The sequence below is a fragment of the Budorcas taxicolor genome, chromosome 2 (assembly GCF_023091745.1).
Source record: "Budorcas taxicolor isolate Tak-1 chromosome 2, Takin1.1, whole genome shotgun sequence".
Classification (NCBI taxonomy): Eukaryota; Metazoa; Chordata; class Mammalia; order Artiodactyla; family Bovidae; genus Budorcas; species Budorcas taxicolor.
Genome location: NC_068911.1, coordinates 171,304,747 through 171,332,170, shown reverse-complemented (window position 1 = coordinate 171,332,170; position 27,424 = coordinate 171,304,747). Strand labels below are relative to the sequence as shown.

At 55.8% G+C, this 27,424-nt stretch overlaps 5 protein-coding genes across 6 annotated transcripts; 3 read left to right on the top strand and 2 right to left on the bottom strand.

Annotated features, from left to right (window-relative positions):
- Positions 1-120: 120 nt before the first annotated feature.
- On the top strand, positions 121-3,679 carry FAM110D (family with sequence similarity 110 member D). 2 transcript variants are annotated; one of them, XM_052635580.1, is made up of 2 exons: positions 121-242; positions 2,004-3,679. In XM_052635580.1, the coding sequence occupies exons 1-2, from the start codon at positions 235-237 to the stop codon at positions 2,908-2,910; spliced, it is 915 nt and encodes a 304-aa protein (XP_052491540.1). In that variant the 5' UTR covers positions 121-234; the 3' UTR covers positions 2,911-3,679. The 2 variants fall into 2 exon arrangements, with proteins under 2 accessions (XP_052491540.1, XP_052491539.1); XM_052635579.1 differs by having other exon boundaries at positions 189-242; positions 2,001-3,679.
- A 663-nt stretch (positions 3,680-4,342) lies between these two features.
- C2H1orf232 (chromosome 2 C1orf232 homolog) lies at positions 4,343-8,067 on the bottom strand. The gene is made up of 4 exons (XM_052652089.1): positions 7,984-8,067; positions 6,412-6,495; positions 6,204-6,301; positions 4,343-4,619 (listed from the first exon to the last, which is right to left on the bottom strand). The coding sequence occupies exons 1-4, from the start codon at positions 8,065-8,067 to the stop codon at positions 4,343-4,345; spliced, it is 543 nt and encodes a 180-aa protein (XP_052508049.1).
- Positions 8,068-9,433: 1,366 nt separating this feature from the next.
- ZNF593 (zinc finger protein 593) lies at positions 9,434-10,395 on the top strand. The gene is made up of 3 exons (XM_052635751.1): positions 9,434-9,723; positions 9,965-10,027; positions 10,121-10,395. Exons 1-3 carry the CDS (start codon positions 9,524-9,526, stop codon positions 10,260-10,262), a joined length of 405 nt encoding a protein of 134 aa, XP_052491711.1. The 5' UTR covers positions 9,434-9,523; the 3' UTR covers positions 10,263-10,395.
- A 347-nt stretch (positions 10,396-10,742) lies between these two features.
- ZNF593OS (ZNF593 opposite strand) lies at positions 10,743-11,366 on the bottom strand. Its single transcript, XM_052663158.1, has 2 exons — positions 11,168-11,366; positions 10,743-10,889 (listed from the first exon to the last, which is right to left on the bottom strand). The coding sequence occupies exons 1-2, from the start codon at positions 11,282-11,284 to the stop codon at positions 10,743-10,745; spliced, it is 264 nt and encodes an 87-aa protein (XP_052519118.1). The 5' UTR covers positions 11,285-11,366.
- Positions 11,367-15,358: 3,992 nt separating this feature from the next.
- CNKSR1 (connector enhancer of kinase suppressor of Ras 1) lies at positions 15,359-27,411 on the top strand. Its single transcript, XM_052654632.1, has 21 exons — positions 15,359-15,410; positions 18,124-18,281; positions 18,382-18,563; positions 20,645-20,729; positions 21,150-21,191; positions 21,270-21,374; positions 21,970-22,029; positions 22,136-22,204; positions 22,482-22,583; positions 22,669-22,739; positions 22,814-22,890; positions 23,039-23,145; positions 23,224-23,254; positions 23,659-23,822; positions 24,675-24,748; positions 24,913-24,984; positions 25,757-25,830; positions 25,987-26,048; positions 26,142-26,238; positions 26,344-26,525; positions 26,764-27,411. The coding sequence occupies exons 1-21, from the start codon at positions 15,359-15,361 to the stop codon at positions 27,031-27,033; spliced, it is 2,136 nt and encodes a 711-aa protein (XP_052510592.1). The 3' UTR covers positions 27,034-27,411.
- The last annotated feature ends 13 nt before the right edge of the window (positions 27,412-27,424 follow it).

The window sequence follows — 27,424 nt, the reverse complement described above, 5'->3', positions numbered from 1 at the left end:
AGGAGCTGGACGTCGTCCAAGGGTCCTCTCCTGCTCTGAGATGGTGACCAGGAAGGAGTTAACAGAGGCCAGGCTCCAGGTCAGGAAGGCAAGAGTTAATCTGGGGGGTGGAGGCTCTCTCGGCTTTTCCTGTGGAGAGTGAGGTTTGGCTGCCACCAAAGTTACTTCCAGTCCCCGCTGTCCCTCCTGCCTTCAGTCTGGACCTGCCTGGGGACCCTGGCATTCAGCCTCTCCATGCAGAGGTGAGTGCATCCTGAGCCGGGAGCTGGGGTGGGAGGGCACCCAGGCACCCAAGGGCACGGAGGCTGGCACCAAGCCAGGGAGCACTGTCCCCCAGCTCACATCTGTGTCCATAGCCGAAAGCTTGGACAAAGTTTGTCAGCCCGCCGACCCCAGTGCTGGGAAAGGTGGGCAGAGGGACAGAGGGCACAAGGATGTCTGCCAGGCTTCTAGGGAGGGAATGTCTGCGGTCGGGCACCAACGAGCTCAGAAGGCCAGGAAGAGGCAGTGGACAGCAAACTATTTTGGTCCCTGTGTTTAGGAACTTTTTATAGCCTCCTGCTCAGGGCTGGGAAGAGGAGGGGACAGGAGGGTACCTATGAGGTCAGACAAGCACAGATCCCTCCTGGGACCTTGGAATCAGACCTGTTGCCAAGTTGAGTCTTTGGGAGGCAGGAAGGAGGGCACTGCCAGGCTCTCCTTGCTGCCTGGGTTCCCAGTCACCAGCTACCTATGGGCTGACTTACTGGACACTAAGTGGGTGTCTGTGTGTGCATTTATACTCATGCAGGCTGCCCTCGGGTGCATGGGATTGGTAGAATTTCTACTCCCCTCCCCCCATCCCTGGCAAGTTGTGTTCCTTTGTTGCCTCCAGCCCAAGGAGGTCTCCTCAGCCCCTAAAACTTCTGTGTCCCTCTCAGCTGAATGGAGGATGGGAGGAGCAGGGAAACAGAAGTGGGGTGGAGTGTGCTGGGCTGTGTGGGTGGCCCATTCTATTCCTGCCAAGGGAACTGTCAGCTCTTGATTTACAATCCCTCCGGGCCCCCTTCCCCAGCAAAAAAGGAAGGTGGAGAAGAAGGGTCATGGGGGTCTCAGGGTGGGGGACCCGGAGGGCAGGTTTCTGGGAGTACAAGTTCCTGGGAAGAATTAGTGGAAGGGACTTTTTAGTGAGGTCAGGGGCCCATCTCTCACAGAAATCGCTTGGCCTTAAAGCAGCAAGACTAAAAGCTAAACCTAGAGGAAAGTTCTGATAGGCAAGTGAGAGATTCAGACTACAAAGCAAGAGACCTGTGTTCCAGTCCTGGGCCCAAACCCTCAGTGAGACCTGAACTAGGCCCTCCTCTCTGCGCCAGTTTTCTCTCCTGTGAAAAGGAAGTGCAAGGGGCAAACAAAGTGATGTTTACAAGTTGAGCATTCTGGAATTCCCTTCGAAGGGGCACAGACTGAGCGGCAGATAGCTGGCTGAAGTGACGTGGTGACCGTCTCCCTCTCTTTCCCTGACGGCCCTGCCGGGCCTGGGCAGGGCAGTTGGCTGCAATTACCGGAGGCTCCTACCCTGTGGTTATGTCCCTGACCTCTGTGCTTGGGGGCGGGATGGGTGGGTCTGGCTGGAACCGGCGGGTGGCTGGGAAGCCTCCTTGTCTTGGACTCAAAGTTGCTAGGTTGGGAAGAGGTATTTTTTCCGGTTGAGGCTACTTTCGGGAACCAGACCGGGGAACAGCCCCATTTCCTTTTCCAAGGGTCTGGCTTGCTGATGCCTGCTTGGCATGGCCCTGTGGCCAGAATGGGGCACGCTCAAAAGGGCCTAGGTCTCTGGATGATCAGAAAGCCCCTGCCCATCGTCTTTGAGGGATCAGGGAAGGGATACCTGAGCCTCTGCCCCCTAGGCATGGCACCTGGCTGACTTGCATGGGGGAGGGGTGGCTGGCTGACCTTATTCCCAGGAATGCCTTCAGGAGAGTCATCTCCTACTCTCCCCCTGACCACTCCTCTTTCCCCAGCAGGTCCCAGGGAGCCCCAGCCAACTGCTCTCAGTTCCTTCACTATCTGCCTGCCTCCAGTGGCTTATGGAGCACTGTCCTGCCCAGTTCTGCTAAAATGCTTCTGGCCTCTCCCTCCACCCCGTCCCGGGGACGGACCCCCAGCGCCGTGGAGAGGCTAGAGGCCGACAAAGCCAAGTATGTCAAGACGCACCAGGTGATCGCGCGACGTCAGGAGCCGGCTCTGCGTGGGGGTCCCGGGCCGCTCACCCCGCACCCTTGCAACGAGCTGGGGCCCCCTCCATCGCCCAGGACGCCCAGGCCCGCCCGCCGGGGCAGTGGCAGGCGACTGCCAAGGCCTGATTCCCTCATCTTCTACCGCCAGAAGCGGGACTGCAAGGCTTCGGTGAACAAAGAGAACGCCAAGGGTCAGGGGCTGGTGCGGCGCCTCTTCCTGGGCAGCCCCCGAGACGTCGCCTCGAGCAGCGCAGGCTCATCGGAGCGACCCGCGGCTCCCGGGGGTTGGGCCGCGCCCCAAGATGCCCCAGAAGCGGCGGGAAAGCGGGCATTGTGCCCCACATGCTCGCTGCCCCTGTCGGAGAAGGAGCGCTTCTTCAACTACTGCGGCCTGGAGCGCGCGCTCGTGGAGGTGCTGGGGGCCGAGCGCTTCTCTCCGCAGAGCTGGGGCGCCGACGCCAACCCCCAGCCCGGAACGTCGGCGCCGCCGGGCTCCGGAGACGCCAGCGACTGGACGTCCAGCGAAGGCGGCGGAGATCGCCGGGACGGTGCGGAGGGCGGCGGCTCAGAGGCGGCGGGCTCGGAGCGGGATGGGCGCCCCCAGGTGTCGGTGGTGGAGCGCAACGCGCGCGTCATCCAGTGGCTGTACGGCTGCCAGCGCGCCCGCGGGCCACCGCGCGAGTCCGAGGTGTGACCGCCGCCGCCCGGGGGCCGGCTCTCCTGGAGTTGGGGGTCCGGGGAAGGGCAAGGAGCGGGCGCGGGGCTGGACCCGGGCAAGGGCAGGGACTCCCTGCCTCACGCGTCGAGTGCTTTGGGGCAAGCCCTTCCCTCTGGATCGCGGCGTCCACTCTTGAACCTTCGGAGCTTGGGACCAAAGGGTCCCGTAGGCCCTTCCCAACGCAGACTCAGGACGGGGAGGGAGCCGGCCTCGCGGGCCCTGTGGAGGCCGGGAGGCGAGTGAAGACTGGGGTGGGAGATCAGAGAACCTGCTGAATAAAGTCAAAACGTTCTTTAACGGACTCGGAAAGTTGGATTACAGGGCAGACGCCCGAGGGTTTTGGAGTGTGGCTTCCAGACTGACTGTGTGACCCTGGGCTCTCCGCCTCTGGGAACCGCAACGACATCCCCTCGGTTGATCAAAGTATTTTTGAAATGGTCACAAAGCGCTTGGCAAAGTTGAGGAAGTGCTAAGTAAAGGAAGCCTCTAGGACCACTACCGAATTAGTATAATACTAACAGTAACACTATTATGATAATCTCTGCCACTGACCGGCCCCCACCACAGGGGTGGGGTCCAAACTATTTCGGGGAATAGCGCCTTTGGGGAGGTTGGGGGAGAGGTCTGCTCCCAGAAATCTGGGGTTCACTAGTCCCTGAAGGCCCCCATTCCTGGAGCTTTGCTGCCCATTTTGGTTACTAGGTATGAAGGGCTGAAATGTGGTGTTTCCAGAATCAGGATAATAAAGGACTTATCAAACCAGGATTTTGCCAGCTTACAGCCTCACGTCATCACTGCCTTTCTTTCCCTTAAAACAAGGTCACCTGTTTTCCGCACAGGTTCACACCTCCAAGTCTTTGTTCACTTCCTCTTCCTTTTAGCTGGGTTACTTTCCCCTTTCTTTCCACTCATCTAAGATTCCATATATGCATTCTCTTGCTCTCTCTCGGGAACTCCTGAATTTCCCAGCCGGTCTCATCTCCTCTGAGCTCCCAAGTACAGCCTGATTTTGGGGCCTCAACTTATTAGCTTGTGTGGGACCCGCTGGTAGTCTGGGTTCTCTTGTTAGTCCCTGACCTTCCCCTAGTACAGGGACAAGGCCACAAGCAAAGTGTGTCAAATTAAAAGCCGCTGGAGAAGACGGCAAGACCTGTGCATACTGGTAAGATGGTACCTCAAATCGAATACAATCTGTCCTGATACCAGGGATGTCCCTGGTCATTTTTCTCCCTGTAGGTTTGTGGGGGCAGAAGGCGAGGACCACTCCAGCTGGACCCGGGCCTGAGGTTGCCCACCCCAAAGCAGCCTTCTCCGTCCGGACATAAAAGCACGCGGTCACCGGAGGTGTCAGGCCAGGTTTTTATCGCGGGAGGGGAGGAGCGGGAGCCCGGTTCGGCGAGCCGGCCGACTAGTCGCCCTTGGGCGCCGCTTTCACCCTCATCTCGGCCAGTTTGTGGGTGAGGAAGCCCCACTTGAAACCGGCCACGGGATCGGCTTCGCGCGGCTCGGGGCGCTCGGCGGCCTCGTCCCCGGCTTCGGGGTCCGGCTCCGGGGTGGGCTCCGCTCCGCGCAGCATCGACGCGGCGGCCGCCTGCTGCTGCTGCCACCTGCTGGCGAACGCGTCCCAGAAGCCGGGCCCGCGCGCCTCGGCCGCCGCCTGCGGGGCGGGCTGCGCAGCCAGCGGGCTGCGGGAGAGAGGCGGGGTCAGGGGCTGGCCGGCAGGCCCCGGAGAGGCCAAAGGACAGGAGGCGGGGTCAGGGGACCTGTCGTGGAGCCAGTGGGGCCCGGGCGAGGTTGAGGGCTGGGGGGTGGGGGCGAAGGGGGGGGGAGGGGAGACCCGGGAGGCTGGGAGGAGGTCAGGGCATGGAGGCGAGAGGAGTACTGAGGCACTGGGATAGGGGTCAGGGCATTAGGTGAGGGGGTCTGGGCTTCCCTGGTGCCTCAGCTGGTAAGGGGAGACCAGGGTTCGATCCCTGAGTTGGGAAGATCCCCTGGAGAAGGGAACAGCTACCCATTCCAGTATTCTGGCCTGGAGAATTCCATGGACTGTCTAGTCCAAGGGGTCGCAAAGAGTCGGACACGACCGAGCGACTTGCACTTTCACTGGGAAAAAGGGGTCGGGATCAGGATCCGTGGGGAGAGAGCCGGGCTCCGGGGCTCAGGGTAGGTACTCGGGGAGAGGGAGGAGGCCAGAGGAGGGGAGATGGAGGCTTCGGGAAGGTGGAGACGAGCTCTGAGAGAGGAGCGGGCGGAAGGATGGGAGGTGGTGGTGGCACCCGGTCGGGGTAGGGGAGCGGCGCGGTCAGATTCTGGAGGCGGTCCTCCGGAAGCCCGGGGGAAAGGGGCGGGGCGGGAACAGGGGTCTGGTTTCCTGGATGGAGGCAAAGAGGGTCCAGAAAAAATGGGGGACGCTGGGGAGAAGACGGGTGCAGAGACCCCGAGGAAGGAGAAGGGCCTAGCTCAGAGGCTTAGGGGAGAAGGAGACTAGGGACGTAGCAAGGAGATGTCGGGAAGGGCAATCAAGGAATGGTGATGAAGCTTGAGGTAGGGAGAGCCGATGGGCAGGAGAGAGAAAAGGAACCCTGGGGCAAGAGAGATGGGCGGGTCGGGGGAACCCTAAGGAAGAAAGGAATAGGGGGAATGTCAAAAGGGAAGTGTGACTGGGCTGGAGGAAAGGGCAGAAATGGAGTGTGTCCCAGAACAGAGCTAGGAGGGAGAGCAGACCCTGGATCTGACCCTGTGGCCCCCAGCATCAGGGACCTGCTAAGACAGTGATTCCTAAACTGTTACCCTCAAGTCCTCAGGGAGCTCGCTGAAAATATAGATCCCCGGCCTCAGCCAACACCCACTGAATCAGAATCTTTGAAGGAAAGGTCTGGCAATCTGTGTCTGTCTCAAGTTCTCTGGGAGGATGAGGGTTTAGACCAATACTTAAGAACCACTGATCTGAACCACTCTCTGTTCCAAACACCTAAAACTTCTCTCCTGGTTTCTCTTATTCTAGGGAGGTGACCCCTCCCACATGGGTGGGGAGAGACGCGGTAATACCTTCTAGCATCTCCATCCCAACAGCTGGTAAATTCCTCCCGAGATCTAATCTAATCTCCCAGATTGGCCTCTTTCCTGCTGAGAGAGAGAGAAACAGGAACAGCCAGGGGCTGGCCCTCCCCAGTCCTCCATGGTCAGAAAGACAAAGCAGAAGGAAAGGACATGGGAGAAGAGGGTCCCCACGTCTGTTTCAGACGGCCTCCCCCAAAACACACACGTACTGGTCAGCACAGGGCTCTGGTGGCAGCAGCTTGTCCTCATCTTCTTTGTTAAACAGAGATGACATCGTCAGCCAACCTTTCACCCCGACCCCCTGAACCTGGGAGAGAGGGGCTGAGAGTCAAGGAGGGCCCCAGCACACCTCCCAGGACTCCACAGAGCCTTCTGCCCAGCTCCCCAAGGTTGAGGCGGAAAAAAAGGAGAACTTACCCGGCGGGCCAGCTGTGACATGGGGTTGAAGGCCTCTTCTGTGGGTTCTGCCATCTCAGACTCCACTAACACTGGTTTCTCCTTCTGGGACACAAGACCCCCACCCAGTATGAGAGAGGACCCAGACAGACCAGGCTCTCCAAACCCCATAGAACAAGATACACCTAGCCCCCTGACACCCTCCAAAACTGCACACAGGTGTTTGTACCTCTATGCAAAACTACCTGTCATACACATTACCTGTAGAGTAGATCCTTGCAGACATCTTTGAGCTCACATACCTGCTCACCCACAGACACATTCATACACACTGCAAAACACATGGACAAAGGCTTGCATGCCAATGGAGACACACACCTGTACATGAGTGTGCCTCCATATGGCTACAGCTCTTCACCTGTACATAGATACATGTGCTGTGAGGCACTTACCCAAGGATGCTCAAACAGTTCACACCTGTGCTCTTCCACGACTGCAGACAGGTACATGGAGGCCCACTCAGCACGCAAAACTTCTCCACCTATCCACAGACACTAAGACACAGGTACACACACACCGAACATGCATACCATACAAACATAATACCTGTGAATGTTTCCATAGTCTTCTGCCCAAAGGTGTACCCCTGAAAATGCCTACAGCCTGTTCACACCTGCACACACACACACCTTACCTGGCGATTCCACACAGACACCAATCCCTATACTGACCCACACACACTTCTACACAGGGTCAGCCCTGGACACCAACCTGTGTAGACATACATTTATTCACACTGACATACACACACCCTAGAACTAATTCCTGCCTCTGCCATGTCTATTTGTCTAACTGCCATCCCTGGTGGCTCAGATGGTAAAGAATCCATCTGCAGTGCAGGAGACCTGGGTTCAATCCCTAGGTTGGGAAGATCCCCTGGAGAAGGGAACAGCTACCCACCCCAGTATTCTTGCCTGGAGAATTCCATGGACAGAGAGGCCTGGCAGGCTACAGTCCATAGGGTCACAAAGAGTCGGACACAACTGAGCGACTTGCACTTTGGCTTTCCAGAGGTAAGACTCTTTCAAAAAACGTTTTTTTAATGTCAGAACAAACATGGTCCAAGTAATGGCTCTGATCTGATGCTGTTACAGTGACCCTCAGTGTAACAAATGCTGCTTCTCCTGCCACCAGTCCCAGGGGCTCCCATCCTCTCAAAGCAAATCGTCCCACTTCTGCTCAGCTTTGCCCGTTAGAAACGTGTGTCAAACTGAGTGTATCTGCGTGGGTGCTGCCCATGGGTCCTAAGCGGATCCCTTCCATGTGGCAGCCCTTGAGGTCTTTGGAGACACTGACCACTCCTCAGGTGCCTCCCTCACCAAGTCATCCCTTCTTTGGTTTTCTGGAATGTCCTGACTTTCTGCCACTGCACCATGCCATTGGTCATCCCTGAATTGCCAGTTGCTTCCACACAAGTCAATGCCTCTCTCTCTCCCCTTCCCTCCTCAGAACCAGTCCCTTGTCCTTCTCTATGCCTTTCACTCCTGCTTCCCATCTACCCATGCCCCATCCAGCAAGCAGGATGGTACCCACCTCCTCTGCCAGGCCCTCCTCAGATTCCCCACTCAGGGTCTGTAGCACTTTGGACTTGTAGGTTTTCCAGAAGGCCTGGCTCATGGCTGCATGGGAAACAGGCCTGGCACCCAGGCACGGGAAGCTGGTGGTTCAGGGGGCACCCAGTGGGTCTGGCTCCAGGAACCTGGTGAGTCTGAACGCCTGTCCCAAGCATCAGGTGACCTCATTAAAGATGCACCAGCCTCCCCAGATGGCACAGTGCCCAGCAGGTGAACCCGATCCAAAAGAGTCTGTGGTGAGACCCAGCTTCCGCCACTTCAGTCCCTCATGTTGACCCATATTTGCAAGAATAATGAAAACACCATGAAGACATCTTTCTTCACAGAGGCCTCCTTCCTGGGCCTAGGAGTTCTTGAATTTGATTATTTGGAAAGGCTCCAGAAAAATTCTTCTTCATTGACGATTTCTATTTACAAAGTGTCTGGGCTTAGGACCCACAGTGGTGCCTCTGTGGTTGTAGCCATACCAGCTGTGCCCTCAACAGGGCTGTGCCCTCAACAGGGCCCTGCCCTATATCTGCACTCAGCCTGTATGGTCTGCAGTGGGAAGGCCCCAAGGCTCCCAGTGGGTGCCCTGGGCTTACATTTCACTGCTTTGGGCTGGAAACCGATTCCTCTCCCCAGGGATGCACGTGCTGGTCTCCCTGTTTCCTGGCAACAGGTTCCAAAGAACTGGAGCCCCTGAATTATTGCTGAGTTCCTGTGGTCAACCTGGAAGGAAAAAGGCACCCGGCTCCGATGCATGGGGAAAGGCTCTCTGGCCCTCTCCCCAGTCTGAGCACACGCTATCTAGGCTGATCTCTCTCTTTGATGCCAGCCCATGCCTGAGAGTCCAGGGCTCAGAGCAAGGGGTCAAAGATGTGAGGTCCTTCTGTGAGAATCTCCTCTGCTTGTGAGAGGAGCTGACCCCCTTGAGTCTCTGACAGGACACCTGAGCACTGTGATCTCTGGGAGGAATAACTGGGGAGGGGTTTCAAATGGCGAGGGCTTTCTCAAGGACCAGAGGTATCTCGGCGCCCTGTGGGAGCTGGAATCCCAAACGTCTTCACTCTTATTTATTCATTTATTCACATCACAGACATTTTTCAGTGCCTCCCAGAGATGCAACATTATTCCCCCTCTCCCCTCAACCGCGGAATCTAAGATGGGGGAACCAGGAAGGTGTGACAAGGCCAGAGGACGGCGCTGAAGTTGGTTGGGCCAGGCTGGATGGGCTTGGCCAGGGGACCGGCCGAAATGCCCTCAGGGCTCACACCACCGAGCCCCCTCCAGTGACCGGAGAAGACGCTTGGTGAGGCCGGATCCCGAGCTCAGTCACTGACGTCGACGACCGCCTGGGGGCGCTCGAAGCGCGAGCCGCGCGAGTGACGTCATCAGAGGCGGTCCGGTGGAGCCCGACCCGTCCCGGAGCGTCATATGACGTCATCGAGCCGTCCGGAAGCGCCCCCACGTGTCCTCCCACCTCGGTTCTGGGACCTCTGATCTTGCTGTCACCCACCATGGGTCGCTCCCGCCGGACGGGTGCGCACCGAGCGCACTCCTTGGCCCGTCAGATGAAGGCGAAGCGGCGGCGGCCGGACCTGGATGAGATTCACCGCGAGTTGCGGCCCCAGGTCGCCGCACGGCCCAGGCCAGACCCAGGAGCTGAACCCGATCCCGACCTGCCAGGGGGCGGCCTGCATCGCTGTCTGGCCTGCGCGTGAGTTCCGGCCAGGCCCAGGCCTGAGGAGGAAAAGGGTCCGCGGTACGGGCCGGAGGTGTGAGGTCCGGGCCCAGGGTGTGCAGGGTTTCCCTCTCTTGGAACACGTGTGGGTCTGCCGGCCACCCATGCCTTCAAGCCCGGAGCCTAGCGTCAGCGAATGCGCCAGGGTCAGGGAAATAGGCCTACCTCAAGAGGCATCACCTTCTAACTCTCCTCCCTACCCACCTCATCCCTACAGGAGGTACTTCATCGATTCTGCCAACCTGAAGACCCACTTCCGATCCAAAGATCACAAGAAGAGGTATGAAGGAGCAAGGAGAGGATTGATGGATGGGTTGCCGGGCAGACAGAGCTTGCGTCTGGTCAGCTTTCAATTCCTATTCTTTTTTCCCAGGCTGAAGCAGCTGAGTGTGGAGCCCTACAGTCAGGAAGAAGCGGAGAGGGCAGCGGGCATGGGTTCCTATATTCCTCCCCAGCGGCTGGCAGTGCCCACAGAAGTATCCACTGAGGTCCCTGAGATGGATACATCTACATGACATGGCCTGAGGATGCAAGGCAGAGGAGCTGCCCGTGGACAGTGGTACAGGGGCCAGGTTGGGAGAGACTGTGCCAATCTCTTTTGGTTTGGAGGATGGCCTCTTCCAGATACCCTCCCTTCCAATAAAAGAAATGGATAAATAGGGCTTGCCTCTGGCTCACTAACCTCCAGGCCACTCCTCCAAATTCAAGCCCTGTAAAGATTTCTCCACTAATCCTGTGTACAGGACCCAGGAGTTTACTCCCTGCTTGATTCAGCCTTAGGGCCTGCATCCTTGCCATCCCTGGGGTCCTGGCATCTGTGCTGAAGACCCCCTTTGGAGCCCAGGTGTGTGGGGGGTGATGGGTAGGATCAGGTTCATACTCTTTTGCTTACAATGAGGACAGGGAGTGACCCCCAGGAAAAGAACGAAGTAGGCTCCTGAGATTGTAGCCCCTGTGAATCCAGGGGCCGATGTGAGAGGCTGCCTGCTGCTTCGTCATGGAGCCTGTGGCGGCCGCCGCTGCCCCACCATCTTCCAGACAGCATAGCAGGAGCCGCCCAGCCCGAGGACAGCCAGCACTGCAGCCACAATCCCCGCCAGCGGACTCCGGGGCTCTGCCTTCAGCTCCCCGGCTATCTGCATCTGGAGATGCACAGAGGGTCCGCCTGAGGGGTCAGTTGAGACTACTGGGAAGGCGGGTGGGGTGGAAAGCGGCTGAGAAACTACAGCTGGGGAAAGGAGATATGGATGCCATCGCTGCCCCAGGGAGATTCCACCCCAATCCCTCTCGCTTCACTGCCCATCTGGGCCCTGGTTGTTCAGGCGGCCGGGAACGTGACAGCCTGGTAACTGGGCATCATCCCAGCCATGGTAAGGAGCGGACGAGGTCGGTGCTGGAAGCCATCAGTTGGGGTGCTTACCTGTAGCACTCGGAAGTAGCCAGGGGTCAGGCGTCGAAATCGCATGGTGGGTGCCACTTGTCTCCCAGTTGTCCTGTGGGGTGAAAGCCGGAATGAGTACCAGTGGCGTTCGTTCATGATACCAAGAGGCGGAAATCAGGGCATAGGGGTTCCTGACTCTCATATGTGAGAGAGCCTTGCCCTCAGAGGATGCTCACCAGCGTCTGCCTTCCCAGGTCTGGCAGGGGGCGGGGCAGCTAGACCTTTAAATCTGTCCCTTCCCCCGCTGGCCCGCCCTGCCAGCTTTAGGAGCAGCTGTCAGGAGAGATCAGCATCAGGCCTGAGCAGCTCCTCCCCCTCCCACTGGGGAGTACAGGCCAGGGAAGCAGGAGAGACCTTGCCTAGCAGTGTGGACAAGTCTCAGGCCTGAACCAGGTGTGGGAGGGCCTCCCCAGCCCTGGTCTTGGCCCTGTCCCTGCCTCAGGTAATTGGATGTCACCTGTCAGCTCTCAGCAGAGGAGGGGTTGGGTACCTTTAGCACCCCTTCCAAATAGGGGCAGGCCTTTCTCACTTGATTTCTCTTAGATCAACCACACCTACCTCGGGGGAAGGCACATTTCACCCCTTTCCCCAAGATGGAGTTCCTATAGGAACTTCCCTCCTCAGCTTGGAGACTAATAAAAGATCTGCATCTACTGATTGAAAAAGCTGTTCAAGGTGTGCTAAGAAAAATAGTAGCTGATTGGGAATTTCCTGGTGGCCTAGTCGTTAGGATTCTAGGCTTTCACTGTTGTGTCTCGGTTTCAATACTTGATCTGAGAACTGAGATCCTGCAAGACCTACAAGTGTGGCCAAAGAAAAATAACTGACTGCTGGGCATTATTCTAAGCATTTTACGTGTATGATTTCATTTGGTATTGATTATCTCATAAAAATGCAGAAAAGCATATTTGCTGAATAGCATGTAGAGTGCCTGCATGTAGTATAGAGAGAAGGGAAGAACACCCAGAAAACTTACCAGTGGCCCATTCTGGGCAACGGGACAGGAACCTGCTGGGGAAAGGACACACCCACCTTCCCTTTGAGCTTCTCTGGAGGCTCAGCCAGTAAAGAATCTGCTTACAATGCAGGAGACCCATGTTTGATTCCTGGGTTGGGAAGATTCCCCTGGAGAAGGAAATGACAACCCACTCCAGTATTCTTGCCTGGAGACTTGCCAGTATTCTTGCCACAGATAGAGGAGCCGGGCGGACTATAGTCCATGGCATCGAAGAGTCGGGCAGGACTGAGAAACTAACACTTTCACTTTCCTTCCACTCAATGAGCTACTATTACCTTTGACATTTTTGCAGCAAATAAGTTCAAAGACCTTTTATAAACTCATAAAACTACCTTCAAAATAGAAGCTGCAGGACTTTCCTGGTGATACCATGGATAGGAATCCTACTGACAATGCAGAAGACACAGGTTCTATCCCTGGTCCAGGAGGGCCCACCTGCCGTGGAGCAACTAAGCCTTTGTGCCACAACTACTGAGCCCATGCCTAGAACCTGTGCTCCATGAGAGAAGCTGCTGCAGTGAGAAGCCTGCACACTACAACTCTACATTAGACTCCACTCTCAGCAGCTAGAGAAAGTGTGTGCAGTGGACACCCAGTGCAACCAGTAAATAAATTTATTTTTAAAATCTTGATTAAAAAATTGAAGAAAATAGGACCTGCCATTTACCATGCCTCTACTTCTCAGCCCTGCCAGGTCCTTCAGGTGGGGGTGGGGGCTCGGGGGCAGTAAAGGCACCAGCATGGCTGTTAGGCCCCCAGTCCTTTTTGGGGAGGATCTGAGTACAAGTGCTGAGGTCTTGTTGGTTTCTCCCCTACAGGACTGTTGAGTTCAGGGAGGTCAGGCTGGCTGGCGTCTCACCTCTAGCTCATGTGCCAGCTCAGGGTAGGTGTTTGATGAAATCAGGATGATGGAGATACATCTGTTTATTGGAGCATCACAGGGAAGCTAGGGTGGGAAGAGGGAAAAGCATTAAAGGAGGAGACAGCACAGAGGAGTGTTAGAGGGATACACAGAGTGCAGGGCAGGAGGACATGCGACCAAGGACAAAGCCAGAAACGTGAGGACCGCGAGCTGCAAATCTGAGCCTGCTGGTTCACAAATGAGGGAGCAAGGCCTCTGGGGATCTGGCGAGCTGGCGTCCCCTTGAAGGAAGCAGCTGACAGTCTGCACTCATGTTTGATGCCACGTGCGAAGGTGGAATGGGGTCAACAGAGCTGGCCAAGTTCCAGAGGACTCAAATTGTATGTGAAATTGTTAAATGATAATTAACACACACATACCACATGGACATCCATGGGCCAAATTCAGACTTTGGATCTCTGACGATTCGGCTCCTGACAGGCTTTGGAGGCACTGGTAGAGAGTCCAAGTTAGGTGACACAGAGGGGGCCGCCCTCCCAGGCCCCTCCCCACAGAATTAAAGCAATAATAACTCAGATCTACCTCATGTTCCAGATTTCAAATATTAAAAGACATCCTCAGAGCTAAGGTCTAATTCCCTCCCTGCTCTTCTAGAGACAAAGAAACAGGTTCAGAGAGGTGTAAGAGGTGGACTCAGTCACATAGCAAGTGGAACTGATTTTTTTTAATTGACACATAGCTGATTTACAATGTGTTGATTTCAAGTGTACAGCAAAGCGATTTTGATAAATACAGAATATAAGTATATATATTCAGACTTTTTTTCTTACAAGTCATTATAAAATATCAAGTTTAGTTTTCTGTGCTATATAATAGGTCCTTGCTAGTTATCTGTTGTATACATAGCCACATGTATGTTAATTCTAAATTCACGTGAAACTGATTCTGGCTGATTCCAAAGTCCTGGGTGTTCCCTGGCCTGGGATGATAATGATGATGATAACTGCAGACACTTAGTATGTGTCCGACATTGTTCTAAAAGAAAAGCTCAACCTGGGCTTCTCATCCCATCAACTTGGATGGGAAAAAAATTATATATGTATTTCCACTGACCTCTAACCAAAATTTACCATCTCCTTCTTTATAGATTGAAGTATTAGCAGTATCTGTGGTTTTTGTCACCAGTAGATATCAAATTGTAGTTATCACAAGTATCTCAAAACATTACTTATGCTCATTAAAGATTTCAAAATGCTGATAGTTATTAACCCACTGCTAAGTCACACTCTTTCAGACGCTCCTAAAACAGAGCTGCCATTGACTGTGGCCAGTAGAGGGTTAGTGGCCAAATGGTGAATCCACCTGCTCTTGCGTTATGACTCAGATTCTCAGTCTCTCACACGCCCTATCTGTAGTTGTTTGCTGACCAATAGGTGTGAGGAGGTGAGTCAGAGACCACCCCCACAATTCAGTGTTATTCATGCTGAGTAACAATACACTGATACCACTAGAAAAGGAAATTTTAATTTGCCAGTCCTGTTAGTGATACATATTAAATACATATTACTATATGTACTGATAAATGCATATTACTATATCATAAATTTGTGGGTTTTAACATATTTTGATAGTAATTGTCCTCGCAATCTTCAGCATTTTGCTTTTAAAAGCAATGTTCTGAGAAAAGGTCTAGGGTTCCCACCAGACCGTCAAAAGGGTCCACAGTGCAAAAGAAAAGAGGGGTCTGGAAACTAGTTCTAAAGGTTTTAGAGCTATTAATTCAGGTACTCCGCACAGCCCTCTGAAGTAAGCGCTAATACCCATTCTACAGACAGGGAAATTGAGGCCCGGTGGGTCGGTTTAGGCCTTGTCACACAAGGTAAGAAGCTGCAGCGTTGGGGTTTGGATCCAGGCTGTGGCTTCCTAACCTTCTGTGCCTCGCTGCTGTGATCACTGCTCACTTTTTGGTGAAGGCCGGCCGGCCGGAAGGTCAGGTCGCATCCTGCCATTTGAGGCCAGTTTTGGGCGGGGATCCCAGGCCAGCTCCGAGGTCATCCGTGTCACACACCAGTGGCACCGCCCCCAGGTTTGGGATGCCTGAAGGGCGGGGCAGGAGATGGAGAGGTCAATGGCTGTGAGAGCGCCTCACCTGGCCTGCTTCCTGGGCCCAGGTATGCTAGTGGCTCCGCCCCCGGCCCCGCCCAGCCCCGCCCCAGGTCGGGGCTCCGGGAGCGGAAATTCCTGCGCGGGCGAGGCGGAGCGGGTGCCGTCCGAGAGGCCGAACTTGGCCATGGAGCCAGTGGCGACCTGGACCCCCAGGAAGGTGGCGGCTTGGCTGAGAGGTGGGTGGGGCCGGGGCAGTGCTGGGCCTGAGGGGCCCTGGGCCGGGGAGAGCGGAAGCAAGAAGGACCTGCCGAGTTTGTCAGTCGGTTAGTCAGTCCGCAAGTATTTACAGAGCGTCTGCCGTGAACCCGGCAGAAAGATAGTCGAGATGACTCCGGTGGGGTCCCCCGAGGACCTAGAAGGGGTCTGCCTTCCCCTCAATAGCCCAGGCAGTGGTTCTGTAATGAAAACAGAAGGTGTCGCTCCAGCTGACCGCCCGCAGTGTATCTCATCTTCCCTCTGCCCACGGGGCGCAGTGGGCTGTAATTCATCCCACTTTTCAGATGCTGAAAACTCTGCACTGAGGCAACAAGTGATTTGCCCAGGCTTTGGACTAGGGCCTGCCCGTGGTGTCTCTTCCCTCCCCCCACCCTGAGGCTCCCAGTGAGAGCAGAAGCCCAGGCCCAACTGGAGGGGGTTGGCACAGCCCCTCCTGAGACCTGCAGGGAGGATGAGCCCAGATGGGTGGGAAAGGGCCCAGAGTGCCAGCGGACTCAGAGAAGTGTAGATGGTCTGCTGTGGAGCCGGGAGCTGGGAGGTGAGGATCACATTCCTCCCACAGGTGGAGCCAGAGTTGGAGGGGGGCAACTGGAGTCGTCTGGGGACAGACTCAGGGTGACCATCCCCGAGAGGAGCAGGGATTCAGGCCTGGAGTCAGTCTCCCAGATTGAATTCCAGGCCCAGCCCCTCTGCTCATCAGTTCTGTGACCACAAGTCTCCATTTCCCTATCCACAAAATGGGAAAGGCAGTTCTGATCTCTTGAGGTTGGACCAAATAAGACAATTGTGATGAGGGCCTGGCTCAGCATCAGGGTCTGTTGGGAGGGAGACAACACAGCGTATTCACCGAGCATGGGAAGGGAAGTGCCTGAGGCCCACGGCTATGGAGTAAAAGCTCCTGAACTCCTAGTCAAGGGCTCCTGATGTCACACAGGGGATGGGGGAAGAGCTATTGGTCACACACACACCGCGTAAAGGACTCTGGCTTGGAATGGCAGGGGTTCCTTCAAAGAGGGAGAAAGCTAACTATTAACCTCTATGTATGTCTTTTCCCATCTGTAAAATGGGAATAACAATATCTGTACTTTCTAGATTTGGTGAAAAGTGTTAATGTGTATAAAGTCCTTAAATTTTTCCTAGCACATAGTATTTATTTTTGAGTGTCTGCCTTATGCCAGGCCTCGGCCAGAATTAGAGATGAACACTTGTTTTAAGGCCCAGTCCTTGCTCGTGTTCGAGTAGGAGAGGTTGGTGCTCTGGTGCAGGGGTCTGTGGAGGCACAGGGGGCAGTGAGTGAAGCAAGAGGCCCCAGCCCAGCCTGGGGAGTTGTGGAAGGCTTCCTGGAGGAAGTTAGATGACCAAGGACATGAGGGAGCTGGAAAAGCAGTTCAGGCAGAAGGAAAGACACCTTCGGGGAGCGTGAAGCAAAAGCAAAAGAGCCTGCCGAGAGCTGCAGGGAGTTAGTGCTCTGGATCCAGAGTGTTGAGCTTGACGGGCTATGCCAAGAGGGGAGACTGGAGAGGCAAGTGGTGGCCGGATCGTACGGGGCCTTGCAGATCATGGTAGAGAGTCTGGCAACACATAGTATGGGGGCTGTTATTGACTGAACCAAGGGAGTTGGTCAAGCGGTTGACAAGTGTCATGTCATTTAATAGACATGATTAGAAGTGACGTGTTTTTATTTTCCCCATTTTTTTAGGTGGAAACAGGCACAGAGTAATTCAGTTACTTGCTCAGTTGCTATCACTCAGGTCTCCCTGACTTCAAAGCCACATCAGTCATGACTTGCCCAAGCATCAGAACCCCTACAGGATTTGTTAAAAAGCACATTGCCGGGCCCCGCCCCTGAGTTCATGCCACTCGGCTTGCAGGATCTTATTAATAGTTCCCAGACCAGGGATTAAACTCAGGCCACGGCAGTGAAAGCTCAGAATCCTAACCGTAGTCCCAAACTGACTGTACATTCTATCCCCCAAACTGATTTATAAATAGAAGCTTATACCTTTGGACCACCTTCACCCATTTCCCCCACTCCCTACTTCTTGCCTCTGGCAATCATCAGTCTGTTCCCTGTTTCTATGAGTTTGCATTTTTTGGATTCTGTATATGAGATAATACAGTGTTTGTCTTTCTCTGATTGATTTCACTTAGCATAATACCCTCAAGGTCTATCCATGTTGCAAATGGCATGATGTCCTTCTTCCTGGCTGAGTATTTGTGCGTGTGTGCCCGTGTGCAGGTGTGTGACATTTTCTTTACCCATTCATCTGTCAGTGGACACTGAGGTTGTTTCCATGTCCTGCCTGTTTTTCCTTTATGGCCACACCGCATGACTCATGGGATCTTAGTTTCCCGACTGGGATCGAACCCAGGCCATGGCAATGAGAGCACTGAATCCTAACCACTGGGCCACCAGGGAATTCCCAGAATTTGTATTTCTAACAAGTCCTCTGATGAGGCTGCTGCTGCTGCTGCTCTGGGGAACCATCCTTTGAGAACCACTGCCCTGTGTGATCCTACTTCTCAACTCAGTAGCAGCCTTATCTGTGAAATGGGCAGGACAGAACACAGCCTTGGTCTCAGGGTTGGCATTAGGAGAAGGGCTCTTCCACTGACCGGAAAGGCCTTGACAACCCCCTGGGTCCCCCGCGCTGACCCCTGCTCTCCCTCCAGGCCTGGACGATTCCCTGCAGGACTACTGCTTTGAGGACTGGGAGCTGCCTGGCAAGTACCTGCTGCAGCTTTGCCCCCGCAGCCTGGAGGCTCTAACTGTGTGGCCTCTGGGCCACCAGGAGATCATCCTGGAAGGGGTGGAACAGCTCCGGGCCCTGGTGAGTGAATGGCGGCCCAACTGGCTGCAGCTTCCGCCCACCCTGGGGATGCTGATGGGGGCTGGCCCCTGCCAGAGTAACCTGCCCCCTCTCTGCACAGAGCTCAGGGCTACAGTCAGAGAACCTGCAGAGCCTGACAGAGGGGCTGCTGGAGGGAACCCGGGCATTCCAGAGCTTGGTCCGAGGTCGCCTGGGGGGCTGTGTGGAGCCCCCTGCAGATGTCCTGGGCGCGGCCGTGCAGCTGGTACATGAGGCCCGTTCCCTCCTCTTCTGGCTCAACAGGTACCTCGGTCTCCTCCCAGGGTCTGAGTGACTGGTGAGGGGACCCTCTGCATCCATGGCCTCCTCCAGGGACCTGGGAGAGAAAACAAGAGCTTGGCTCTTGTTCAGATATGGTTCAGTTCAGTTCAGTTGCTCAGTCGTGTCCGACTCGTTGTAACCCCATGAACTGCAGCATGCCAGGCCTCCCTGCCCATCACCAACTCCTGGAGTTTACCCAAACTCATGTCCATTGAGTCGGTGATGCCATCCAACCATCTCATCCTCTGTCATCCCCTTCTCCTCCTGCCCTCAATCTTTCCCAGCTTCAGAGTCTTTTCCAATGAGTCAGCTCTTCGCATGAGGTAGCCAAAGTATTGGAGTTTCAGCTTCAACATCATTCCTTCCAGTGAACACCCAGGGCTGATTTCCTTTAGGATGGACTGGTTGGATCTCCCTGCAGTCCAAGGGACTCTCAAGAGTCTTTTCCAACACCACAGTTTTAAAGCATCAATTCTTTGGTGCTCAGCTTTCTTTATAGTCCAACTCTCACATCCATACGTGACTACTGGAAAAACCATAGCCTTGACTAGACATACCTTTGTTGGCAAAGTAATGTCTCTGCTTTTTAATATGCTGTCTAGGTTGGTCATAACTTTCCTTCCAAGGAGTAATATGGTGGGACTGGCCAAAAAAGGTTAATTGGTCTGTGTAAGGGGCTTCACATTGGTTTGTAATGGGGCTTCCCTGGTGGCTCAGATGGTAAAGCGTCTGCCTTCTATGCAGGAGATCCAGGTTCGATCACTGGGTTAGGAAGATCCCCTGGAGAAGGAAATGGCAACCCACTCCAGTACTCTTGCCTGGAAAATTCCATGGATAGAGCAGCCTGGTAGGCTACAGTCTATGGGGTCACAAAGAGTCAGACACAATTGAGCGACTTCACTCACATAAGGGCACTGGGTTCCCTGGGTTCCCACCCGACCTCCAGCTTGTAACCATGTCTCATCAGCAGCATTGCATAAGGAGCTGGCTACCCCCTTCACTGGCTGCTGCTTGTCCCAGAGGTTCTAGCTCTAATGTCACCTCCTCAGGGAAGCCTTTCCCATTATATACTCTCAGAGCTTCCTATGTGTCACAGGAGTAGAAGTTAAATCTTTTTTCGAATTTTTGTTTATTTTTTGGCCGCACTGGGTCTTCCTTGCTGTGGGGCAGGCTTTCTCCAGTTGTGGGATGCAGGGGCTGCTCTCTGGTTGTAGTACGTGGGCTGCTCATTGCAGTGGCTTCTCTTGTTGCAGAGCACAGGCTTTAGGGTACATAAGCTTCAATAGTTGTAGCTCACGGGCTCTAGAATTTGTGGGCTTAAATAGTTGTGGAACAGGATTGCCCTGTGGCATGTGGGATCTTCTCAGTCCAGGGATCGAACCTATATCCTCTGCATTGGCAGGCAGATTCCTAACCCCTGGACCACCAGTGAAGTGAAGTGAAAGTCGCTCAATTGTGTCTGACTCTTTGCAACCCCATGGACTATACAGTCCATGGAATTCTCCAGGCCAGAATACTGGAATGGATAGCCTTTCCCTTCTCCAGAGGATCTTCCCAACCCAGGGATTGAAACCAGGTCTCCCACATTGCAGGCGGATTCTTTACCAGCTGAGCCACAAGGGAAGCCCAAGAATACTGGAGTGGGTAGCCTATCCCTTCTCCAGCAGATCTTCCCGACCCAGGAATCGAACCAGGGTCTCCAGCATTGCAGGCGGATTCTTTACCAACCGAGCTATGAGGGAAGCCCATAAATCATTATTGGACACCTGGGAAGTCCCTAATCATTATTGATGTAATTATGTATTTAATATCTGTCTCTCCAGTGCCTAGAACCAAGCCTGGCATTCATTAAACACTTGACAAATAAATCCTGTGCTAAAGTCTGTGCTAAAAATAAATAAAGTCTGCACAGAATAAATCTATGCTAAAGATGTATCAGTCATCTCCTTCACCCCAAACCAAAACTCACCAGGGCCTTAGATGCGTAGTCGGCTCAGGGTGGTTCAGTGGCCTGACTGTTAAGCTCAGCCCCCTAACCACTTCTCCATCCTCCCTTCTGCCAGGTACCTCTTCTCCCACTTAAATGACTTCTCATCCTGCCAGGCGATTGGGGAATTATGCGGGGAGCTGGGCCAGGCCTTGCAGGAGGTAGGAGATCCAAGGGCCAGGCTTGGCCGAGGCCATAGAGACCAAGTCAGGCTAGATCTTTTTATAACTTGTGAATCAGCACAGGTTCGGGGGTGAGATCAAGGAGAGGCCAGAGTAGGAAGAGAGGAGGCCCGGCCGCTGGGTAGGGGGTGAGGGGGTGTGGGGGCTCCTAACTGGAAGGGGCAGCTCAGCAAGTTTGATCTCAGGAGGGTGTGGAGCAGGGGAGGGCATGTGTGGTGACCTCTGGGGGCCCAGTGTCAGGGAGATGGGACCTTGGGGCCAAAGTTCTGCGGCCATGTCGTTCCGGGAAGGGGCCAGGGTATGGGACACACTGGGAGGGACCACAGGGAACTCCCCTGCCCTCAGGAGAAGGCAGGACACTCTGCTCAGGGTTGGCCCCCGCTCTCTCTCTGCTTCCAGGACTGTCCAGCGGCTGAGAAGGAAAGCAAAGTCCTGAGGATTGTGAGTCGGGGGCTAAGTGGGCCACAGGGATGGGGTGGGACGGGACTCAGGCTAGACATCCTGCCCTCCATCCACCAGAGCAGCCACGTGGCCGGGGTCTGCTGCAACATCCTGAGCTGCTGCCCGGAGGAGCTGCTGAAGCAGAAGGCTGTACTGGAGCGAGTGCCACTGGACGATCCTTCGGTGAGCCCTGACCCCTCACCTCTCACCTCTGGTCCCCTCAAGCAGCCTCGTGTGGGCTCGGAAATCTGATTCTAGGATCCCACAGAATCCTACCCTGTTCTGGCTGGGTGGACCTTTCTGTACAGATGTTAAAGGTTTAGAGGACCTCCCCTGGGGTCTCACCGTCATTCAGCCCCTTCTCCAGTCCAGAGGGGCTGCAGCAGGTGGGGTGTCGGTGACACATGCCAGCCCCGGGACACGGACCTGGCAGACTAGGGGAGGAGGGGAGAGGGCATGAACTTTTTTGCTTCAATCCTTGACCAGCTGGGAAAACCCCAGCCGTGCCCTGTCCCTGCTTAAGCCTTCAGGAGAGTTGCTGAGAATCTGAAAGCTCAGAAGTCAATAACCTGCTACCCTCAGTCCTTAGGGGAAGAGGAGGCAGGGCCCAGAGAGGTGCAGCAGCAAGCCCAAGTCACACAGCATGTCAGGCGGTGCCAGCTTGAGGCCAGCTTTCTCCTCCATTCCACCTGCCTATGAGTCCTGGTGCCCAGTGTGGGTCCTGCCCACTGGCCCTGCAGCCCCCCGACCCTCAGTGACCGCAGGCTTTGCCTTGCAGGGCCTGGAAATCCACACCACCAGCAACTGCCTGCACTTCGTGTCTCGAGTGGGCACCCAGGTGAGAGCCCTCCAGCTTTCTCAGCCACGCAGCCCCATGGTCCTGTTTACCTGCCAGCCAAGCCCTGTGAGGGTGCACCCCTCTGAACCCCACCCTCCAACACCAGGTCCCCACCGAATCCCAGCTGCAGGTCCTGCCCGGAGACGAGATTGTCCAGGTCAATGAGCAGGTGGTGGTGAGTGAGGGGAAGGGCATAGTGAGAGGAAAGGGTTCCTGAGTAGAACCCAGGTTGGTGGGTGGAGAGGCTCCCTTCCTTCGGGAGACCAGGGTGGTGAGCTGCTTGCCGTGAGTTTAGCCAGCTCACGTGGGTCTGAGGGGCTCCAGGAGGCTTCCTGGAGCGGGGCGAGCGGAGGCTGAGTGCAAGGCTGAGAGAGTGATCTGAGGGGAGGGCTATTGGGTTGCCCCAGAGGCTCCCGTCCAGGTGGGTGCAGCCCTGTTTCCCCGTCCTCTAGGTGGGCTGGCCCCACAAAAACGTGGTGAGAGAGCTGCTGCGGGAGCCGGACAGGGTCAGCTTAGTGCTGAAGAAGGTCCCAGTGCCGGAGACCCCACGACAGGTACGTGCCACCCTCCCCGTCCCCAACTGCTTTCAGACCCGGGTGTGGTGCCCAGCTCCATCACCTGTTTCTCGTTGCTCCTTAGACCCCTCCTAAGCCCCTGAGCTCACCATGCCCAGTGAACCCATCACCGGCTCCAGCCTCGGTGTCTCCCAGGTAACAGGCTCGGGCCCCGGGTGGGTCTTGGAGAGTGAGCCACGGCTCACTTTATCTCTCCCCCATCACTCCAGGACCCCGTCTAAAGACATCTTTGACTTCGACCTGTCTTCAAACCCAAGTCCTGGACCCAGCCCTCCTGCCTGGACAGGTAATATCAAAGCCCCATGTGTTAGCAGGTGTCCCAGACAAGGCATGTGAGGTGTCTGACTCTGACCCTGGGCTCTTACACCCGCCACCTACCGCTGGGCCTGGGTCTGAGGCTCATGGAGCCTCTCTCTCTTCTCCCTCCCTGACAGACTCAACCTCCCTTGGCCCCAAGCCCCTGCCCAGCCCCCCTGCAACCACAGCCACACACCTGGCAGAGGTAGCAGGCACTCCGGAGCCCCCAGAACACCCTGATAGGGTAAGTTCAGGGGCTCAGCAGGGAGGGGTGTGTGGCTCTGGATGCAGACTCTTCTCTAATTGCCTGTGTTCCTTTCAGAGTCCTGTCCCTGGCTGCAGGAAATCAAAAGGTATGAAATGCACCTGACTGGGTAGGTTGGGGGGGTTTCCTCTTCTCTGAGGCGGTCTTAGGAGTCTTTACAAAGCTGGGCAAGGCCACCCTCCCAGCACACCTGTCGCACACTTCTCTCCCAGACACAGTTCTGTTTCTGGGGTCAGACAGACCTGTGCTCCCAAGCCTCTCACCAGCTCTGCGATTTCTGGACAAACAGCTCGTCCTCTGATCTTCACCTTCCTCATCTCTTAAAATGAGAAGAGTCACCCCTCACCCAGAACTGACACTTGCTACAATCCAAGCGCAGAGCAGGGGTTCAGAAGCATCAGCTGGGGGTGCTCGTGGGGGGCCAGGGAGCAGCTTTGGGGGTCTGGGGTGCCTCGCCAACCCCTCACTGACCTTTGTGCCATGCTGCTGCAGGCGTGGCGACGCGCCGGCGGGTGTCGTGTCGGGAGCTGGGCCTGCCCGACTGTGATGGCTGGCTCTTGCTCCGCAAGGTGCCCGGGGGCTTCATGGGCCCGCGCTGGCGCCGCTGCTGGTTCGTGCTCAAGGGACACACACTCTACTGGTACCGGCAGCCCCAGGTGAGACCCCCCCCCCAACACACACACACAAGCGAGTCATCTCAGGGCCACGGCTCCTGTTCCTCCTCCACCGTCCAGGCCCATCAGTGGTCACCCGTGGGCCTCAGCATTCCCATCTGTAAAATGGGAACACTCTTCAGAGAGACCTGAGGTGTGTGCAAAAGCAGTTTGGAAAAGGTATCACAGGCCATGTAGAATCACTGATTCTGCCTGCCTTTCCTTCCCCTTCTGTTAATCTGTTCATCCAGTGATGGGTACTCAAGCAATTGTCTGCTCATTCCACTAACATTCAAGGTGCTGTATACCTACTGTATACCCAGCTCTGGGCTGGGCCCTGGGACATGGGGGAACACTGGACCTTTTCTGTTTCTCGGGCCACTGGGGACAGGGATGAATATACAGGGACAATACGGGAACATACAGTGTGATGGAGGAAGAGCCCGGGGTGGGTGGGATCCCTGCAAAGGTGACCAGTCCACCTGAAGAGTGGCGAAGGCTTCCTGAGAAACTAGTGCCTGAAGGTTAGTTAGACAGAAGGGTGAAAGAAGAGCAGGCAGGGAGAAGAGCATTCTGCAGAGCAGCTTCGTCTGCGTCTGTGATGGAGCAAATGTACGAGTGGGCTCCTCCTTCCTGGCTGTTTCTCTGGATAGCTTGCCCCCCATTACCAGGCACAGAGACACCCCTTGGTCACAACCCTACCCCAGCTTCCTGCCCTGAGCCCTGGGCATTGACAGATGAGCAGTTAGACAGCCCAGGAGATGCCCTCCCCACCTCCACCCCTGCCCTTAGGAGCCTGCCTGGGCTTCAAAGGTGTTGGAGCTCCAAGCTGACCCTCACACTGTGATCCCCCAGGATGAGAAGGCCGAGGGCCTCATCAATGTCTCCAACTACAGTCTGGAAAGTGGACAAGATCAGAAGAAAAAATAGTTAAGTCCTGGGCTGTGACAGGCCAGGGGTGGGGAGAAGAAGGGAGAGGCAGATGACAGGAGGGGCGGGGTGGGGGCAGCAGGTGGCTGGGATTCGCAGGCCAGCCTCTCTGGGTTTGGGATGGGCACCCCCAGGTGAGTGAGGCCCCTCTGCTCCCCGGCAGTGTGTTCCAGCTCACCCACAACGTGTACAAACCCTTCATCTTCGCTGCTGATACCCTGACGGATCTGAGCATGTGAGTGCCCCTCTCTCATCCCCCCACAGCTTGCATGTGAGTGCTCGGGGCCTGGGCTCAGGAGCCTGGATTCAAATCCCAGCTCTCTGAGAGGGCTGCTCAAGACACTCCCTTCTCTAAGCCTCAGTTTCACCTTCTATAAAATGGACTAATAAGAATTCCTATCTCTCAGATTGGCTCTGAGGATTAAGTTAGAAGATGATATAAGTGAAAGCCCCACCCAGCACTCTTGAGAGTCCCTTGGACTGCAAGGAGATCCAACCAGTCCATCCTAAAGGAGATCAGTCCTGAATATTCATTGGAAGGACTGATGTTTAAGCTGAAACTCCAAACCTTTGGCTACCTGATGTGAAGAACTGACTCATTTGAAAAGACCCTGATGCTGAGAAAGATTGAAGGTGGGAGGAGAAGGGGACAACAGAGGATGAGATGGTTGGATGGCATCACCGACTCAATGGACATGAGTTTGAGTAAACTCTGGGAGTTGGTGATGGGCAGGGAGACCTGGCGAGCTGCAGTCCATGGGGTCACAAAGAGTCAGACATAACTGAGCGACTGAACTGACTGACTGACACCCAGCATACTGCTGCTGCTGCTGCTAAGTCACTTAGGTCGTGTCCGACTGTGTGTGACCCTATCGACTACAGCCTACCAGGCTCCTCTGTCCGTGGAATTTTCCAGGCAAGAGTACTGGAGTGGGTTGTCATTGCCTTCTCCAGCCCAGCATACTGACTCAGTGGAATCTCTCTGAGACCCATTTGCCCCTCCACAGGTGGGTGCGTCATCTCATTACCTGCATTTCCAAGTACCAGTCTCCAGGCCGGGCCTCCCTGCCCCGAGAGGAAGGTGGGTGTCTCACAGGGTTGGATTCCATCGAATCTCACCTGAGCCTCTGCTTTCCTGGGGTGGGGGCTGGGAAGCCAGTTCCCCAAGCCCACCCCCTGGCTTACCCAACCCTGTGAAGCTTCAGTGGGTCCCCCCAACGGCTCCTGTCCACCCCAGACTGCTACAGCGAGACGGAAGCCGAAGATCCTGACGACGAGGCTGGATCCTGCTCAGCCTCAGTGAGTCGGGGGCTGGTGGAGGGGGCGTCGGGGTGAAGAGCAGGGCATGAAGCTCAGACTGATAACCCTCCTCTCCTTCCACCCTGCCCACAGCCCAGCCAGGTCCAAGCTAAGAGTTCGCTCCATGGAGATCCATCACCTGCAGCCACCCCGCAGGGCAGCCTGCAGACCTCCTTCAGTCCGGGGACAGGTGAGGAGCAGAGCAGGGGGTGGGGGGTTAGTGGGGGCCTGGAGCTGAGACAGGGCTGGGGGCAGGAGGGCGGGCACACTCTCACTCTGCTCGCCTCTCCCACAGACAGCAGCGAAGGGGCCCTCGAAGGAATGGTCCGGGGGCTGAGGCTGGGTGGCGTGTCCCTGCTGGGCAAGCAGCAGCCCCTCACTCAGGAGCAATGGCGAAGCTCTTTCATGCGGCGCAACCGAGACCCCCAGCTCAATGAGCGAGCGCACCGCGTGCGCGCACTGCAGAGCACGCTCAAGGTCAGCAGGGGGCGCACAGGGGGCTGGGAGCTGGGCCAGGTGTCTAAGATGTCTAGTTCTCTTGGGCTCGGCTGCGGACCGGGTTGAGTTCTGGGTTCCTGGAACCAGGGTCTCGATTTTGAGGATGGGGGCTGGCGCTGGCTGGGATCTGGGCGCTGGGCCCGAGAGCTAGCTCTGGGCTCGGGCTCTGCCCCTTCCTAGGGTAATCCTGGCCCCTTAACCCCGACACCTCTTCCAGGCAAAGCTGCAGGAGCTGCAGGCTCTGGAGGAAGTGCTGGGCGACCCCGAGCTCACCGGAGAGAAATTCCGCCGGTGGAAGGAGCAGAACCAGGAGCTCTACTCGGAGGGCCTGGGGGCCTGGGGAGGGGAGCAGGCGGAGGGCGGCTCCCAAGTCCTGAACTCTGACCCCAAGGAACAGTCTTCCCACCCGCCACCCTCTGACCCCGAGGAGCGCTCCCCTCCCTGCCCCCTGACCCCAGAGAGTGACCCCCGACCTCCTGACCTCTAACCTTGGCCAGTACCCTAAGTTCCCGACCTCCAGCCTTGAGGACCACCTCTGACACATCTAGGACAGAGCATCCTTGCATGCTGTTCTGCGTTGGAGGCAGTGCTTGTCGGTGGTTCTGCCCCCAGCTGACTACCTCTGCTCCACCTTCCGCTATTTCTGCTCCTCTGCCCGCCCTGGAATGGGGTAAAGTGAAGTGAGCTTTGTGCCAAGGAAGGAGCGAGAGGCAGGGGTGCAAGAACTCTTTCTTACTCTGTGCCCTACCCGTGCCCCCTCCACCCCTCAGCACGTCTCCATTCCCCAAGCCAGTCTGAACAGAAGTTCTTCACTTGAACCAGTAGATACTTTTCAACTAAATAAAGTCAGTTTCTTTAACATGAATCTGTATTTGCCT